The sequence below is a fragment of the Ursus arctos genome, unplaced genomic scaffold (genome assembly GCF_023065955.2).
Source record: "Ursus arctos isolate Adak ecotype North America unplaced genomic scaffold, UrsArc2.0 scaffold_13, whole genome shotgun sequence".
Taxonomy (NCBI): Eukaryota; Metazoa; Chordata; class Mammalia; order Carnivora; family Ursidae; genus Ursus; species Ursus arctos.
The window spans coordinates 26,316,499-26,333,573 of NW_026622797.1; the positions used below are offsets into that span (position 1 = coordinate 26,316,499).

The 17,075-nt window shown below is 48.1% G+C and overlaps 1 protein-coding gene across 1 annotated transcript; it reads left to right on the forward strand.

Moving 5' to 3' along the window:
• Window positions 1-11,150: 11,150 nt before the first annotated feature.
• On the forward strand, window positions 11,151-11,969 carry OLIG3 (oligodendrocyte transcription factor 3). Its single transcript, XM_026504678.2, has one exon. It carries the CDS (start codon window positions 11,151-11,153, stop codon window positions 11,967-11,969), a length of 819 nt encoding a protein of 272 aa, XP_026360463.1.
• The last annotated feature ends 5,106 nt before the right edge of the window (window positions 11,970-17,075 follow it).

Below are 17,075 nucleotides of genomic sequence, written 5' to 3' on the forward strand. Positions count from 1 at the left end.
ACGCTACCATTACAAACAAGAAACAATCTTCCATTTTAGTACATGCCCTTCCTGCTTCTGTTTTTAATTTAACCTTCGAAAGAAGAGTTTTAAGATATTGTGATTTTTGAAAATATCCAGTAGTCAAGAACGAATCGGAAGAAATGATATAGGCAATATGGCTTAATAATTTTCCATCATGGTTGATTTCCTTCATGGCAAAAATGTATTTGTTGTAAAGATGGACATTAGGTTTTCCAATTACACTTACAGCCATCTGGAGGAATTCCTTCAGGACCGAGGGCAGAAGAGCCAAAGTGACACAGAGGCTGGTGAGACACTTTCTCTGAGATCTCTCTATTTGGGAAGCTCTCCACGTCTGGAGCGCTCTCCAAGGGTTCTAGCTGGCACTAGCCCGAGGCAAAGTATATCTCCTCAGCTCCCCTCAGTTCTTGCAATGGCTCCTCAGACACTCACCAAATGTCCATTACTGCAGTCCTGGCCACAGTCCTATACTGGGGCTAGAAATCCCTTTTGTGCCACATCGTACCTCAGAGATGTCACTTACTCATCACTTTCCTCCATTTGGGAAATTAACAGGTTTTTCCTGTGCTCTAGGTCTCATATTCTTGGCCCATCTTGCTAGTCCAGCCTTTGCCGGCCACAGGGACACTGCATATCTCTTACTTTCTGCCTGGGGCTTCATGAGAGGGCCTGGGGACTGCTTTGTCACTCCCACATGTGTGGCCCAGAACTGTGGAGGTATTTAATCATGAACAGCCCTCACCAATGGGAGGGGAGAGGCTAGAAACAATGGATAAATGCTTCTCCATTTCATCCTTGGGTGAACACATTCTGTATACTCACAAGAAGGACTCAAGAGAAGTCAAGTCCCAGTCTTCTATAGCAGTGGTCAGCTTGACAAAATACCTTTTCATTGACTACTCCTCTTTTCTCTTTTGCTCTCCCCACACCCCCACCCCTGCTCTCTGGAATCACTTTCTAAATAAATGTCCTGCACAAAGAGAAATCAACCTAAGACAAGAAAACATATCTTTAAGGTCTGTTCTGTGCCTCCAAAGCAAAGGCCCAGTCTGTTAAAATGACCAATGTTAATCACCAAAACCTAAAAGTCACATTTATAGTGTCTTTCAGGAGACGATTGGCCTTCTTGTCTTTTCAGCACTAGATGATAAGACCGTAAGTTCCGGGGGTCATGTTTTTTTGACTTTGTTTCCCCAGAACCTCTAATTGAGGTGATATATAAGACATACTCAAGAAATGCTGAAGTGAAAGAAAGAAAGAAAGAAAGAAAGAAAGAAAGAAAGAAAGAAAGAAATGAATGAAAAAGCAATACCATTTTGTTTTGTTTTCTCAAGATATCAGTGGTAGGACTCTGACCAGAGCAGAGTAGGACTGACTCAGTGCCAGTCATTGCAAAGTCTTTTCGAATAAAGTTTAGCAAGTTTTCCAAATCCCAAAGTTCGAATACCACAAACTTGCTTCTTTGTATGAGACCAGTTCTGGTCTAATAGGCCCAGAGGATCCCCATGCTGAGCCATGGATATCAAGGATAGAGGTGTGATTAGACATTAATAGCAAGACTGAGCTTGTAAAATTTTGTTTGGGACTGAGATTTTAAATAAGCCTACTGGTTTCCAGAGCTTTCCATAAGAGAAAAACAAAATAAATTTTAAATCATGTTTCTTCCAAAAGTCTTTCTTTATATCTAATAAACAATCAGAAACTTCCCAACTACATCGCTTGGAGGGACTGAGAACTTTTATACTGCCTTCTAAAACTAATGAATTCTATACCTTGATGTTATTTCTAAAAGTCATACAGTTTCCAAGTACTGGCTCCAACTTCTAAGAGGTGCTTTGGTATGCTTTATATTTATTACTAAACTCTCAGCTTCCCAGGGAAGTGGGGGCAATGGGAAAGGATGAGTCCTGCCTTAATAGTGAAGGTAGATAGAAGATAATTTTAAAAGAATACCAAGATAATATTTTTTACAAGGTAACCTGTGAAAGAATAAAGCTGTACAAATAATTTTGGCTGCTAAAAATATATAGAGAAGACAGGGTAGGACAATATCTCATTTCAAAAGCATAATACTGCATGATTTTAAAGGTTTGCAAAACATGATTTAACTCTCGCAATAGGATATGTCATGAGTATTACTATTTTCATTGTGCGAATGACACAACAAAAGTTCAGAAATAGTAAGCAACTTAGGTAACTGCACAGCTGGTAAGCAGCAAACCCCACTGAGGAAATTTTCTAGGTTGTGTGAGGTCTTGGCTTGTGTAATATCTGTCTCTGGTCTTCATATGGTAAGAAGGGCACTCGCAACAACGTCAACAGTCAACAACAATGTAAACATCTCTATGTTTACAACAAAACACTTTTTTAAAAAAAAATATTTTATTTATTTATTTAACAGAGATAGAGACAGCCAGCGAGAGAGGGAACACAAGCAGGGGAGTGGGAGAGGAAGAAGCAGGCTCCCAGTGGAGGAGCCTGATGTGGGGCTCGAACCCATAACGCCAGGATCACGCCCTGAGCGGAAGGCAGATGCTTAACCGTCTGCGCCACCCAGGCGCCCCACAAAACAGTTTGTTTTTTTTTTTTTAAATAGTGAATATCTTTCTGAAAGCTCATCTTTCCAATAACCCCTTGGCATTTGCCAGCTTTGACCAGAAGACACCTTACTAAAGAACCCTACACAGGATTCCATGTGTATCGGTATTCTTTGTTGCTATGTATTTTTGTTCCCTTTGTTATTGATGGCTTTCTCAAACAGGGACATGAAGGACACCACAAACGTTGAGAGGAACTATTCCCTTGTTACTCTAGTCCTGTCTTAAAAAAGGTTTTCAATGCCAAGCTGCATATATCCTTTACGTTTTAGTTTCTACAGCTATTTAAAACTCTTAAGTTGAATTGGTTATAGACTCTTAACCCCCATCTTTCCTGCCACGCATTAACTTTTAGGAGTATTTTTCTTTAGGGTGTCTGTTATTGGCATTACTTTCCCCAAAGGCATTATTTTCCATTTAATGTAATTACTTCAATTAATAAATCTAATGGGAGCACAAGAGCTATTATCCACTGCTTTACTTTTACAGGAGGGAAAACTTTGGTAAAGATGAGAAGATAGGGTAAGTATAGCAAGTGTAACTTAAAAAGTGTATACTGAATTACATTTTTCTTTTCATATAAATACATCACTTACAAAACCATTTCCCAGAGGGGGGAAAATTGTCTCTGGAAAGAATTTTAAACTAAACTTATAAGGACATGGTCAACAAAATAAAAATGGTCTTTTTCTAACTATGCATTTCTGGTCTTGCACTCTTATTTAAGTAAATGCATTATTGCATTGTTAGCGATTATTGGGACACTGGAGTTGTCCTTCAGTATAAAGTTAAAAGGTTTAAAGAAATTAGGTTAATTTTTTTTTCTTTTTGGCAATAGAAAAAATTAAGAACTTCTTTGGGAGCCCCGTCCAGCAGCGTTAGGGTAGCAGTGCCATTAACTATTAAAAATTCTATTTCTTAGCAGGGTTTCAGTATGACAGTGTTCTCAGTTTTCCACTTGACTTCAAGAGCAGTTTTTGACCATCCCGGTACCCAGAAGTCCCATCCCCGAAGGCTTCTTCAGTGTTCTCATTCCTGCAGCTTTCTCTCAGGCAATTTCACTGCCCTAACCACATTTTGCAGGATGGACGAGTGGGGGTGGAGAGTACCATGGAGTTCCCTGGGCATGTAGATATGATCAGCCAACTTGCTCAGACTTTAGAAAGCAGCCACAGATGTGCTCTATATTAAAATATTAGCATTGGGGCTCCTGGGTGGCTCATTCGTTAAGCGTCTGCCTTCGGCTCAGGGCGTGATCCCGGTGTTCTGGGATCGAGCCCCGCATCAGGCTCCTCCGCTGCGAGCCTGCTTCTTCCTCTCCCACTCCCCCTGCTTGTGTTCCCTCTCTCAATGGTTGTCTCTCTCTCTGTCAAATAAATAAAATCTTAAAAAAAAGTAAAAATAAAATATTAGCATCAATGTTAACATTTCCCTAAGTTTATAAAGTAAACATATATCTGGGGAGCACTTTCATACAAACAACTCTGTAAAATGTGCTCAAAAGCAGAATCAAGATTGTTATTATGATCTAAGGACACGTGCACAGTTTTTATATGACCTCCTTCTCTTTCTTCCCCCCCATTACAAAGCCTCTTTTCTAAAAGTCTAGTCCTATTATTAGACTTGCCATAATAAAAAAGAGAAAAAAAGAAGGTTCCAAGGTATCTAATTGAAATGTTTCCGTGAACATAAGTAGTCCAATATTCTGCTATTTCTTATTACAAAGGTTGTAGAATAAATAATCAAATTTACCAGGAAAAAAATATGGATTTAGAAGATTCTCAAGTTTAATATCTTAAATAATGCCATGTTATGAAAAGATATTAATTTCTATTATCATTTTGTGTTGTAAAAATTAACATATCCCAAATGTATAAGATGTTTTTACTAGAAGTGTTTGATATAGTACTATAGAAAATATAATTTCAGTTGTTAGGGAAGAAACTCAGACTGGTTTGTAGTCTAAAATATAGAATAAATATCTAGAAATTTTGAGTGATTATTTGTTTTCAGCCTGCTTCTTTTATCCCCCCCCCCCCAAAAAAAGATAACAGGACTTGAGGTTTGAATTGTCAATAATTGCTCCAATTTTATTATATATTATGATATGATGTAAAGATATCAAAATTTTCATCAGATGAAAATTCAGCCAATATTGTAAATGGTGACAATTTGGTTTTATAAACTTTACATTCAGTCTGTTGGTGTTATGCAAATAAAGAAAAACATATGTATAAATAGAAAAATAAAATGGACTAATGAGAAAGGAACATTTTCATTTGTTCTTAGAAATGATGAAGCAGATTCGATCTGGTCCATACCACAGATTCTGTGTAAAATGAATCGGCCATAGAAATATTAAACTTTTAAAACTGCCATTTTGACTTTTCAAGGTTCAGTAGCAGACAGACCTTAATTATCATTTTCTCAAAATAATGTGTGTAAATCTGTATTTGTTAGAGGTCAGTATAACATATTAACTCCAACTCTATTTACGAACAGTTGTGTAATGTTTCTCCTTCTTCTATTAGCATCTGAAAAATAACATTCCTTTTTATTTAGGACTCAAAGGTTTCAAATAAATATTTTAATGTATTTGCACAAATACACATGTAAGTTTCAGAACGGATGTGTATAAATACCTATAATAAAAAAGCAGTGTAATAAACTGATGACATAAATGGTAACGTCTCTTTAATCCTCTGCTGCTCTATTGAAGATTCTTATATTCTAATCTCTTTGTGGCATCTATTTATTTATACACTTTGTGTATAAGCATGAGTATTCCTGAACACAAGATGAACAGAATACATTTGCTACATAAGATATTTGTATCTAAAATAAATATTTGTCTGTAAAATAAAACTAAATTCCTTAAGCACTTTAGCAAAAAACATAGCAATATGTGTTGAACTTAACTACCTAATTGAATATACCAGGAAGATGATACAAAAACTTCCAAAAGCAAAAGCAGAATTTAGTATTCTGTGCTATTTTATATTAAGATATCAAGCTGCATATAGGGTCTTTAACTATAAAATCACAAAAGAATTAAATTAATAACAATGAAATACTAATAAGATATCATCTACTTAATGGTTCTTAAAGTATTGATATTAACAGAGTCACAAATCCAAAATGTCAGGGCACATGCCAAGAATGTGTGAATAAGTATGCAAATTCTAATATTACTCATCAGTTTATGTGATTGATCACCAGTGATATTTAAATCAATCTAAACATTCCAATCTTGAGAAAAATGTTTGCAATTTATTGGCTTTCTTCAGGATTGAAAACTCAGTCGTTTGGGCAATTGAGCAGATGTGACCAGAAAGGAAAGAAGAAAGAGTACTGAAGTATGCTCACTAATTGAGCAAAATCCTGTAAAGGAAACCCAGAAGTTCTTATCTCCTTTGACTAAAGTCAGTCTTTAAATAATTATAACCAGTCTGTAAGTTCTAGCCAGCCTTGCTGCTTATGCATCATTAAAATCAAACTTCTAGTCCTGCCAATGTATTAACTTGTCTATATATTCACATAATTAGCACCTCATCATTTTATGGTATTCTGGGACTTCCTTGCTTCCTCCAATCTCACATTCAACGTTGCAAAGAACAGTTACTACAGCCTCATAAAATTCTGCTGTCCTTCAACTTCTGCTCTCTTTCCTGTATGAAAGCCAGATTTGTTGAAGATGAGGAGAAATACTAGGCAGATCAGTGAATGTTCAAGATACTATGTAAAACATGGGGAAACCCAGGAAACTGAAACATTTTAATCGGTCGGCTCAGATCCATCCTCTCCGGCCCTTCTAGCACCTACTTAATTGTTGGGATTTCAATTTTGGCATCTCCAGCTGCAGGGCTCAGAGCTCAGGACTCTCGCCACACTCCAGCACCCGGGATGCGCGGCCTGGCTGCGATTTCTGTTGACATTTAATTTTTATAAAATTTGTTTCTTTCTCTCTCTCTTTCTGTAAGACCGTCTTTGATCAGCCTAACAGCTTCGATGACCCGCCCCCCACTGCTGTTGTGGCGAAGTGATTGTTTCACGCGCATAAAGAAAGAAACTACTTTTTGAGAAGTTCCTCAGTGGTCAGCTAGCTTTTAGGCTATTCCTCCGGTTGCACACGACGGAACATCCTTAGGGATATTTGGGTTTTCCCTTTATCTTTTTTGTTTGTTTGTTTTGGAAGGGCGATTGGGTTAGAAGGTGAAGCCCACAGGGCAGCCTCCCTCAGTTCGGTCTCGGCCAAAGTTTCTACCGGTCAAGTTTGAGGCTTGGCGAGCGAGGGGAGGCCCTGGACGCTGCTGATTGACCGGGTCCTCGCAGTGGCCGCCCGGCAGGTCAGCCAGCGCGACCACTTGCCTCCGGACTCTGACGGGGGGCGGGGGGTGTTCGCTCCTGAGCCCCAATCGCCGCGGCCTCAGGCAGAGCCGGCAGCTTCTGGAGAGGAGCTCGGTGGCTGGAGCTGCGGAGCGTTGGGCGCCGGCGCCGAGCCTCACGCACTGGGCTCAGGGTAAGAGATGCTCCCCCGAGATCTGGGATGGGGGCGGGGGGAGAGGAAGAGCCGGGAAATCTCAGGGGCGCGCGGTCCTCGCGAGCCGGGGCTGCAGTGCTGAGGCTGTGCGCCCGGGGCGCGCGGGGAATGCTGCGCGGCTCCCTAGACCGGGTCCCCGCGCCCACCCGCCGCTGGCTCGTGTAGTACAAAGACAGAAACTCACAGGCTCTGCCCAGAGCAGGACTGAGCGGCGGGATGCGGTCTGCGGGCCGTGGGACGCACCTGTTGCGGGAGGAGGACCCCCGCCTGCGCGCCGCTCCCTGCGCCCCCGAGCTGCGAGGGCGCGGGGTGTGGCCCGAGAGAGCGCGGCCCCGCGCCGCCGCCGGGTCGCTCGCTCCCGCTCCTTGCTTGTCTGAAGCCTTCTGAATGGGCCCCTGGCCAGGGCCAAGGTCACGGCGCGTCTCCGGCTGAGGCCCCTCTGGGCTGCCGCGGCCCCTCCGGGCAGCTGCAGCCTCGGTCCAGCGCCGACTCCGTTACTTCCCCTCTGCTGACACCGGGCTCGGGCAGCTAGCTCTTCTGAGCTCCCTGCCTGCTCCTGCTCGGGGCTGAGCGGCATTTGCGGGGGATCCCTGAGTCCAAAGCGACCCCGCTAGGCGAGAGCGTGGGAGCAGCGCCTGCACAGCCTTGGGGGGCCCCTCTGGTTTTGGGCCGCGTTGAGTATCAACCCATTTTATGGAGAGCAAAGTTGTGGCTCCTTTACTCCTTCTCCCTCCTCTCGCTGTTGATGCCTCCAAGAGGTAGGGAATGGGGGACAAGCCTGCTAGGAGAGCCTGGGCCCCTGGAAGGCCTCACCAGAAGTGCTTGCCTGACTTGGGCCCTGGACCTTGGACCGTCTCACACTCACGTGTAGATGCCTATCAGGAAAGCAGGGAGGAGAGGGAGCTCAGCCTCCTGCACTAAGACCCGGGGCCTTGGCCTGGACACGGCAGATGTGCCGCGTCCAGCAGCTCTACCTTCGCCTTACCTGACCTAAAAATCCGTTAAGGGTGGAGGGGGTCTGGTCCATGTAGGCGGAAGCCCAGCACCCCTTCCCCGCCTAGCACAGCCCCCCTCCGAGCTGGTCACGGCGGCCCGCGTCCCCCACTCGGTGGAAAGACGGTGCCGAGGAAGAGCGGCTTCTGGTTCCGACTCCCAGAACCCTGGGCTTTGTCTTTCCAGCCCCGAAAGTGAGTTGTTCAGCCTGCATTTCAAGGACTGCTTCCCATTTTTTCCCTGCCACCTTCTCTATTAATTTGAGAAAATTTTACACCTTATTTCATATTGTCCACTGAGAAAACTGGGATTTTTTTTAAAGGTAATACCTTTCAGCAGCTTGATTTTTTTCTACTTCATTTGCCATCCTTCGCTCAGACTAGACTTTGCTACGTCCCGAAATCAAAACTGAAGTACAGCATTCTCAGTTTGGGCAGGAAAAAGAACGAAGTCCGAAGTCGCTGCCCAAGGGTCAGGAAGGTGGTACAGGACGACGGCAGGGGCAGGGCCTGTGCACTGGGCCCAAAGTCTGGGAAACAGCTTCTGCTCCAGTAGCGCTCCCAGGGCTCTCCCGATGCCGGGTGTGATCAGCAGAGACGCACAGAAGGCGGTGGTCTGGACCACGCCTCTCCACCCAGCCTTCCTCCATCACCTGGGACTTTGTCCGAATATATGCAGATGTTCTGGAACCCTTTTTCTCAGAAGTAGTTCGGGGTTTGTTGCTGTCTGAGCTCAAATGGATGCGTCTGGCGAATTAGGAAGCATTTCTTTGGCTTGGATATTAGAAGTGCATTTGGACATCAATCTTTCCACATCCAGTTGAATCTCCTGGATTCTTCGTTTTAATAAATATTCCTTCTCCGGAGATGGAAGCGGTAGGAGGACAGGAGGCTTGCGTCCAATCTTCAAGAGCACCAGGGTCTTGGCCTTGAGGAGGACTCTTGGCCATTTTCTTTTCCTACAGAGAAGCATAGTTCCCGGTAGAAAAGCATCCGTTCCCATGTTGCGTCTCCCCATCCAACTGGTATTGCCGGGGCAGCTTTCGAGGGGAGACTGTAAAAGAGGCACAGCCTCGCAGAGCGTGCAGACTCCGGGCCTGGGCATACAACCCTCTTCTGTTGACCGCTCCATTTGTGTCAGTGGAAAGTGAGGCCTCCTCTACCTGGAGAGTCTTAGAGATGTGAACTGACTGCCGCACAGTCTGAGGCCCTAACTGACCCAGATTCCGGGATTACTTCGCTTTCGCACTTTCCATCCACTCAGGCACAACCTAGCATCTGTCTCTGCTTCCTCCGAGCCCAGAGCGTGGCGGTGCCCGGACTCTTCTTGAGGCCTCCCAGAGGCTCCCGGGGGTTTCTGCTTTCCCGCCCCTCACACTGCTTAGTCCCGGTGGACAAAAACACAGCAAGGGGGAAGAAAGATCTGCTCCCACTTCCGCACTGGAACCGAAGGTTCCAAACTCCAGGCCTCCTTTATCCCCAGAATCCACGGTGCACTTGACCGCAGTTCCCACGCGCACACGCCTAAGGGGCTTTCCAGATCCTTTCTCTGCGGAACACACACACACGTACACACGCACCCCACACCACACACGCATATCGTTTCTTACTCGACCGCGAGCGCCCGCTTTCCCTGGCTCGCCGGAGTGGGGCGGCCCCACCCCGTGGACCCATCCGCCCCAGCCCAGCGACGCGGAGCTGCAGATGCTCCCCCCGCGCGCCAGCACAGTGGCCCGAGGCCGCCGGCGGAGCTAGCGGCGGGGACTGCCCCCAGCAGCTTCTGTGAGCGCCAGGGTCGGGGGGCTGCGCGGTAGCCCCAGCAGGAACAATCTCTCTGGAGTTCTTGGGAACCTTTCCAATCTCGCCCTGCCCCCTTGGCTGCTTTTCCTCCCTCTCCTTCTCAAGTTGCTCTTCTCGGAAGGCCAGGGTTGGATTTTTTTGGTCTTGCTCTGTTTTTTTTTCCCCTCAGACCCCGGTTTAAGAAGTTAGAGAATTGTGCAAAGAAAATTCTTTCAGTAATCTATTTATTTAAGCGAGAGGACCCAAAACAAACAAGCAAACAAAAAAGCAAAAACAAAAACAAGAGACCCATCCCCACAACCGTGTCAGAAGCAAACCCTTCACCAGGTACGGACATCTCGTTGAAACCACAAGAGAAGGGCCCAAAAAACAAAATAACACAATGTCAGGGTTTAGGGGGGAAAACCTAATACGAACCAGTACAGACAGTGCACATCGATAGGCAGTCCCCCTTCCCTCCCACCCTGGCAGGTGGAACCTGCCCTCCAACCGAATCTCTATCCTTGAAACAGTTCTATAGGACTTCTTCTGCCCACATTTGCCAAAACTTGGGAGTTGCTATGAAGAAAAGAAAAGGTTTCATTCCTCTCTCCAAACCCGGAGGAATCTCCGACAACTGCCTGACCCCCTTTCCTTCCGGTCTGTCCATTCCTTAGGTGTGATTTGGTTAGGGAAATTCGGGGGGAGGGGGAGTAAAGTTAAAAAAAAAAATCAGGAAGGAGCGAGCTGGAGCGGTGAGTGTGTCAATCAGAGGGTTTTGTGCCTTGGGGCTCCTAGCGGTTGGGAGCAGAGGTGTCCCAGGGCGGCCCCACAATGAATATGAATAGGAATCCTTGCTAAATGGGACAGCAAAGCGCACCGCCCTGAATGATGGCACGTCATCCTAACCAGCCCAGGATAGATAGGAGGGTTCCTTTTGTCTCTTTTCTCCGGCGCAGCTCTATAAAAGCCCCTCTTTTTCAGCGTGAGGTTAGTCCAAGCGTACACCAACCCGCAGTCCAGGAAACAGCCGAACCAGAGAGAAAGGAGTGGGGAGGGAGAAAGGCTGGGAAGGGCAGTACCTCAGCTTTTCTTCTCACGTCTTGCCGCTGAGAAGTGGGTCGCTGGGCTGTGCAGATTTTTTTTTTTTAATTCAAGATTTTCGTTAATTTCCCACCTAAAGCTTCCCCACGGTAGGGCCGCATCCCCTGTAATAAAATGAATTCTGATTCGAGCTCTGTCTCCAGCAGAGCTTCATCGCCGGACATGGATGAGATGTATCTGAGGGAACACCACCACCGCCACCACCACCACCAGGAGAGCCGTCTCAACTCGGTCTCCTCTACGCAGGGCGACATGGTGCCGAAGATGCCCGGGGAAAGCCTCTCACGGGCCGGCACCAAGGCCACGGGCGAGAGCAGCAAGTACAAAATCAAGAAGCAGCTGTCGGAGCAGGACCTGCAGCAGTTACGGCTGAAGATCAACGGCCGCGAGCGCAAGCGGATGCACGACCTAAACCTAGCCATGGACGGGCTGCGCGAGGTCATGCCCTACGCGCACGGGCCCTCGGTGCGCAAGCTCTCCAAGATCGCCACTCTCCTGCTGGCCAGAAACTACATCCTCATGCTCACCAGCTCCCTGGAGGAGATGAAGAGGTTGGTTGGTGAGATCTACGGGGGCCATCACTCTGCCTTCCACTGCGGGACCGTGGGCCACTCCGCCGGCCACCCAGCACACGCCGCCAACGCCGTGCACCCGGTGCACCCCATCCTGGGCGGCGCGCTCTCGTCCGGCAACGCCTCGTCCCCGCTGTCCGCCGCCTCGTTGCCGGCCATCGGCACTATTCGACCTCCCCACTCGCTGCTCAAGGCGCCCTCCACGCCGCCCGCGCTGCAGCTGGGCAGCGGCTTCCAGCACTGGGCCGGGCTGCCCTGCCCCTGCACCATCTGCCAGATGCCGCCGCCGCCGCACCTTTCCGCTCTCTCCACCGCCAACATGGCTCGGCTGTCGGCCGAGTCCAAGGACTTGCTCAAGTGAGCAGCGGACAGCCCGGCTGCCCAGGATGAGGGGAGAGAGGCGGGAGGGACCGCGGTGCTGGGCCGGGAGGGAAGTGGGTGGCTGAGCCCTCGGCCGGCGGGAGGGTGAGCGCGGGGTCCTGCGGCCTCCCACGCCGCGTGCGAGATCTGAGACCCCACTAGACCCCCGGAGGGAAAGGACCAAAACCAAACTGCAATTTCTAGGTGGTAACGAAGGGGGACTCGAACCAGACGTCGTGTGTTTTGCATGCATGCTTCTTTTCCCCCATGCCGCGCCAGTATTTCTCACTTACATATGCTCTTGTCAAAACTGCATTTGTTGTATAAAGACGGGATCGGTGTGGTTAAAAACTTGCGAAGGGACTTTAGAATTGGCTTTCTCAGGCTCTGCGTTCTCACCTTGGAAAGGACAACACCCCTTTTTTGCAAAACAAATGTAAATATTTCCTTGAGATGGATGCAATTACGATTGTCACTATCATCTCCAGTTGTTTTTCTAGAGACAATGAGAGAGAAAGAGAGAGAGAAAGAGAGAGATTGATCAAGACCCAAGTTTTGAATCTCAACCTCGGTCCAGGGCATGACATCTCTTACGTGGGTTTTCCTTAAGACGCAGTGTAGGTCAAAAGAATGCATGCACGCTTCTGAATGAATCTTATCTAAACATGTTGTGCAGGCCGTGATGCCATTTTCCTTGTAACAAGGATTTATTAGTGAATTCTCCGAAGTATCCATATATCTGTCTGTGGTTGTTTGAAATGAAAAAAAGGGGGGCAGAGTGCAAAGACCCGAACTCACGCACAAGCGCTTCTTCCCCCACCCCACCCCCTTCGAACTCCATTCCCAAACTCCATCCCTAGGCTGTTCTAGGAGCCAGCTATTGCCAGAGCTTGGGCTCCCTCTACTAGCTTGCCCCATCCCCCACTTGCTCAGTGATTCTGCATGCGGGGTTGGCTCTCTCTATCATCAGCTTTGAAAAGTTATCATGGTTTGGGGAGGGGTGCCGTTTTTTATTTTCCTGAACATTTGCTTGAAATATTTTGTTAGGGCCTCAAAGACAATACCTGTCTTTATTTTTTATATATTCTTGATAACTATGATATATTTATTAATAACCAGTGTTTCTGGATGAGATTTCAAATAAAAAAGAACCTTTAAATCCTGGCTTTGCCTTTGACTAAAATTTTTGAAGATGGCGGTAGTGGGTAAAAATACACGGGTGCAGTAAGGTGTATCTGGCAGTGAGTGAGAGATTCAGATGTGCGGGCAGATACAAAGAGTTTTCTCTGGTCATTCACAGGTAAAAAGGTCAGATAAATTGGTGTTAATTATTACAACCAGATGTCTTTCAAATGGGGGCATTGTCCACACTGGTAGTCTTGTGATATTTGAGCTCCTTATTTCTCTGCAGTAATCAGACGCTCATAAACTCAGCAATTGAGATTTTAAAAAAGTAATCTGAAAACCCAAAGTGACAGGAAATGAGAGGCAAAGTGGTGGCTGCACAGGCTGTGTTGACAACAGACAGGAATGAAGCAGTAAGTTAACGTCCTTTCACTTTAAATCGACCATGTGACCTTTAAAAAAAAATAAACAGGTTAAAATCCAGTATATGTTTTTAAAGTCAACAAAGAGGGGTCTTAGAAAATAAGTAATCCAATGCCTACTGTTCTGCCTGCCCCGTTGGCAGTGTGACTCACAGAGAAAGGGGAGGCCCCTCTGCTTTGTAAGGTGAGCTCGGATGAGGCCAACCACCTCTTATGTCCCACTATCTCAAAGATTTATAGCAAAAATTCTCCCTTCTTTCCTAGGTTAGACTGCAAGTCTGATTAGCTGAATATGGGGCACCTGCTACATAAATGATGGCTAAAATTGGGGTCATTTTAATCAATTACTTTCCTCTCTTCATCCCTCACTCCCAGTTCCATAACAGTTTCATACAGTTTGTGTGAGCAAAAGTAATCCAGCAAGAAGGTTTTATTTGTTTATGCAGGACAAGAAATCACATCCTAGTGATGATAAACCCAACAGCACAAGCCTGTATTTCTTACTAAGGGACCTGGAAATCTGATTGAAATACACCACCCTGGAACTGGCCTCTGGATTAGATGTAACATCACCATCAGTTGGTTGAGGCTTAAACTCCTTTTCCAGAAGAGGAAGCTGGTGGTTTCCACTGCAGAGCAATAGAGCTGTCTCTCTCCAGGATCCAATACGAATAGCACATCCAGGAATTATCTGCCCTTTCCTCCCTGGGCTCCCCACCACTTGCCCTTGGGAGGGCATCTCAGTGGGTCCTGGTTCTATGTAACTCATTCACCTCCATCTCCCCCGCCCCCTCAAGCTCCCCTACTGCCAGGGAGAAAGACCAAAGTGAGGGTCTCCAGTGGAGGGTGCTTATTTCCCCTGGTTTTCGGCAGACAAATGGGGGAATAATCGTCTGTTTCCCAAGGGTGATTCATTCTCTGGGTGAGGAAAGAGCTGTTGAGGATTTATTTGAAACCAACACAAGGCAGCCCTCCAGCCTTTCCCGGTGAGTTTATTATTTAAAAAGGGGAGGGGAGGGAGACGTTTCATCAATCAGGGAAACGACTTTCCCCTGAGCTACTTGCTACTTTGGATCCTGTTTCCAAAGGCCTGGTCTTGGGGAGAGAGTGGAGCCCTGACCACAGACTTAGTGGTGGGCTTCACCCCTTCTCTAGAGCTGAAGCTTAAATTGGGCGCTGGAAAAGAGTAAAGTCACACTCCTTACACCAGGAGAGTGGTGAATTTTGAGGTTGTGCTGCTGTGATGAATCCCTTTAGATACAGCCAGTGGTCAAATCAAAGAGCTCTAAGGTCCATTTTCCTGGGAAAGGGCACTAAAAGGAACCTCCAGGCCAGGAAATTCTATCCCGAATTATCCAACTGAAGCAGAAAAGAGACATTGCTTCCAGCAGTTGGGGAGTTCCCCTAGGCAGACTGAGCTCTTCTCTGGGTTACAAAAACTCCCTTGGGCTAGGGAGACTGGGAGAAAGGATTCCTTTAAGAACAGGACAGGAACTCAAGGAGAAAAATTATTTGGAACCCAGTTGCTTGGAGTTTCTTGATCTATTGGGAGGAAACATTAGCCACTGGCCCCCAGGGAAGGTTCTTGTCCGGTGAGGGGATATGACTCTTGGCGATGTGACTTTGCGAGCTACCCTTACTTGCAATTCCCGTTAAATACTCGAATTACTGACGACCCTAACAAAAGTATATGACCTGGAAGGTGAGAATAGTTCTTGGCCAAAATTGTTTCCTTGTGAATTTGCCACTTTCTCGAAAGTTCTCAAGTTTAAGGCAGTTTTTAATTCAATCTAGAAACACGACGAGCATTCCTTCATTCTAGAATAAACGTTGCTTTACATTTAAAAGAACACTGAGATCCTCCTGGGCAGAGATATATTGAAAAGGCTTGCACTGGAAGCCTCGAGGTGCTTTAAGCAGGTGACTGAACTTTGAGGGCAGGAGAAAGTCACATTCAGAAAGGAAAGCTGGTCGGCTTTGGCTGACTACACTAGAAGTTTGTTTCTAAAGAACTCCTCTCCCTCCCAGAGGTTCTGGGACCTTGGGTTTCTATCTTGAGAAAGAGTTGGAAGAGGGGACCTGAGGGGGCCCACGATGTCCAAGGTTTCCTAACTCTTACAAGAGAAGGACTTGTGTCTCCTCAAACTTTTTTTTTTTCAAGCAGCTGGGTCAAGCGAACTTTCGTCGCCTCCACTGATACCCTTACCAGAAATCGCAAAAGCCCAGATTCTCTGAGCATCTCGTTCAGGCAAGAAGATTTAACTGCCCTTCTAGGTCCCTTCTGAGAACTTCGGGCCCCACTCTCCTCCTCCCGCCGCCCGTCGGAAGGGTGGGCTCCCAACCCTCCGTGCCCTTGCGGGTGCACTCCCAGCTCTCCCGCTCGCTCCCGCCTCTCTGCGGCCCTGGGGCGCCAGGGACAGGCGTCGGGGCCCGGGGACCGCGAAGCCGCGGCGACCCCGCGGGCGCCCCGCGGAAGCTCAGCCTCACCCCTCCGGGCTCCTGCGGGACCGACGGTGTTGCAGGAGTTAGTCCCTGGCTCGCAGCGTCCCAGTCCCTGCACCTCTCCCCCGGGACCCTCCTTGTCCCAAGGCCCGTGGGCACCCCACGCCCGCGGCTCCCGGCCGGAGCAGAAAGTGGAGTCGTGAGGAGGGGACGTCGGGGCTCCGCGCCCACCAAGGCCGCTCGGGATGTGGGCGACTCCGGGTTAGCGCGGCCCGGCTCGGCCTAGGCCCCTCTGGCTTCGCAACCGCCGCTAGACGAGGAGGCGCGGCAGAAGGGCGCTGGAAGTGTCCTCGGAGAGAAATGGGCCAAAGGGGGGACCCTGGTCGAAAGGGACGCACCCTCATCTTCCGCCAGCCTCTTGGCAAACTCGCAAGGGAACGAGTGTCCCCCTCTCCACCTCGCGTTGCTGAGCCTCTCGCGTACCCATTTTCCTTACAAGTAGCCGGGGGGAGCCCAAACCCGAAGGTTCAGGTCTGAGAGACCGCTTTTCAGTTGAGTGTCTGTTTTCACTGACCCCTTCCTGGGACGCCAGGGTCGCGGGACTGCGAGGGGTCGAGAGGGTGGGCGCGCGGGACGCGGCAGGGAAGCGCACCAGAGCAGCGGGAGCCTCAGGACCCTCTCCCCGCGAGCGCGGGCTGCGCGGCCCACCCGCCCGGTGCGCGGCCCCTCCCTCCGCGCTCCAGCACCAGAAGGCGGGGAGCCGGGAGCCCCCTACCCCCACCCCCCCGCCAGCCTCCGGGTCCCGCGCTGCAGACACTGGCCCCGAACTTTGCTTCGGTTCTGGGGCCTAACGCCGAGGGGATCGGCGCCGAGACTCCAGTTCCGCGCAAGCTGGGGGTCCCCAGGTTGGAGCTGCGCCTCGTGGAAAGTGACAGTCCCCGCGCCCCGACCACCGCCTCTTTAACGTCCGCCCGGCAGGCCCAGAGAGGCGGAGGCGCAGGTAACAAAAGAAAGATAAACCCGGGAGGGACATTACGGAGCTAGGGCCAACCCAGACTGCGCCAACACTCGCAAGAGTCTCAAAATACCTAAGCATTTAGGGAAACCCGGAGGGAGAA

Coding starts and splice junctions, on each gene's coding strand:
- OLIG3 (XM_026504678.2), top strand. CDS start 11,151: ATGAATTCTGATTCGAGCTCTGTCTCCAGCAGAGCTTCATCGCCGGAC.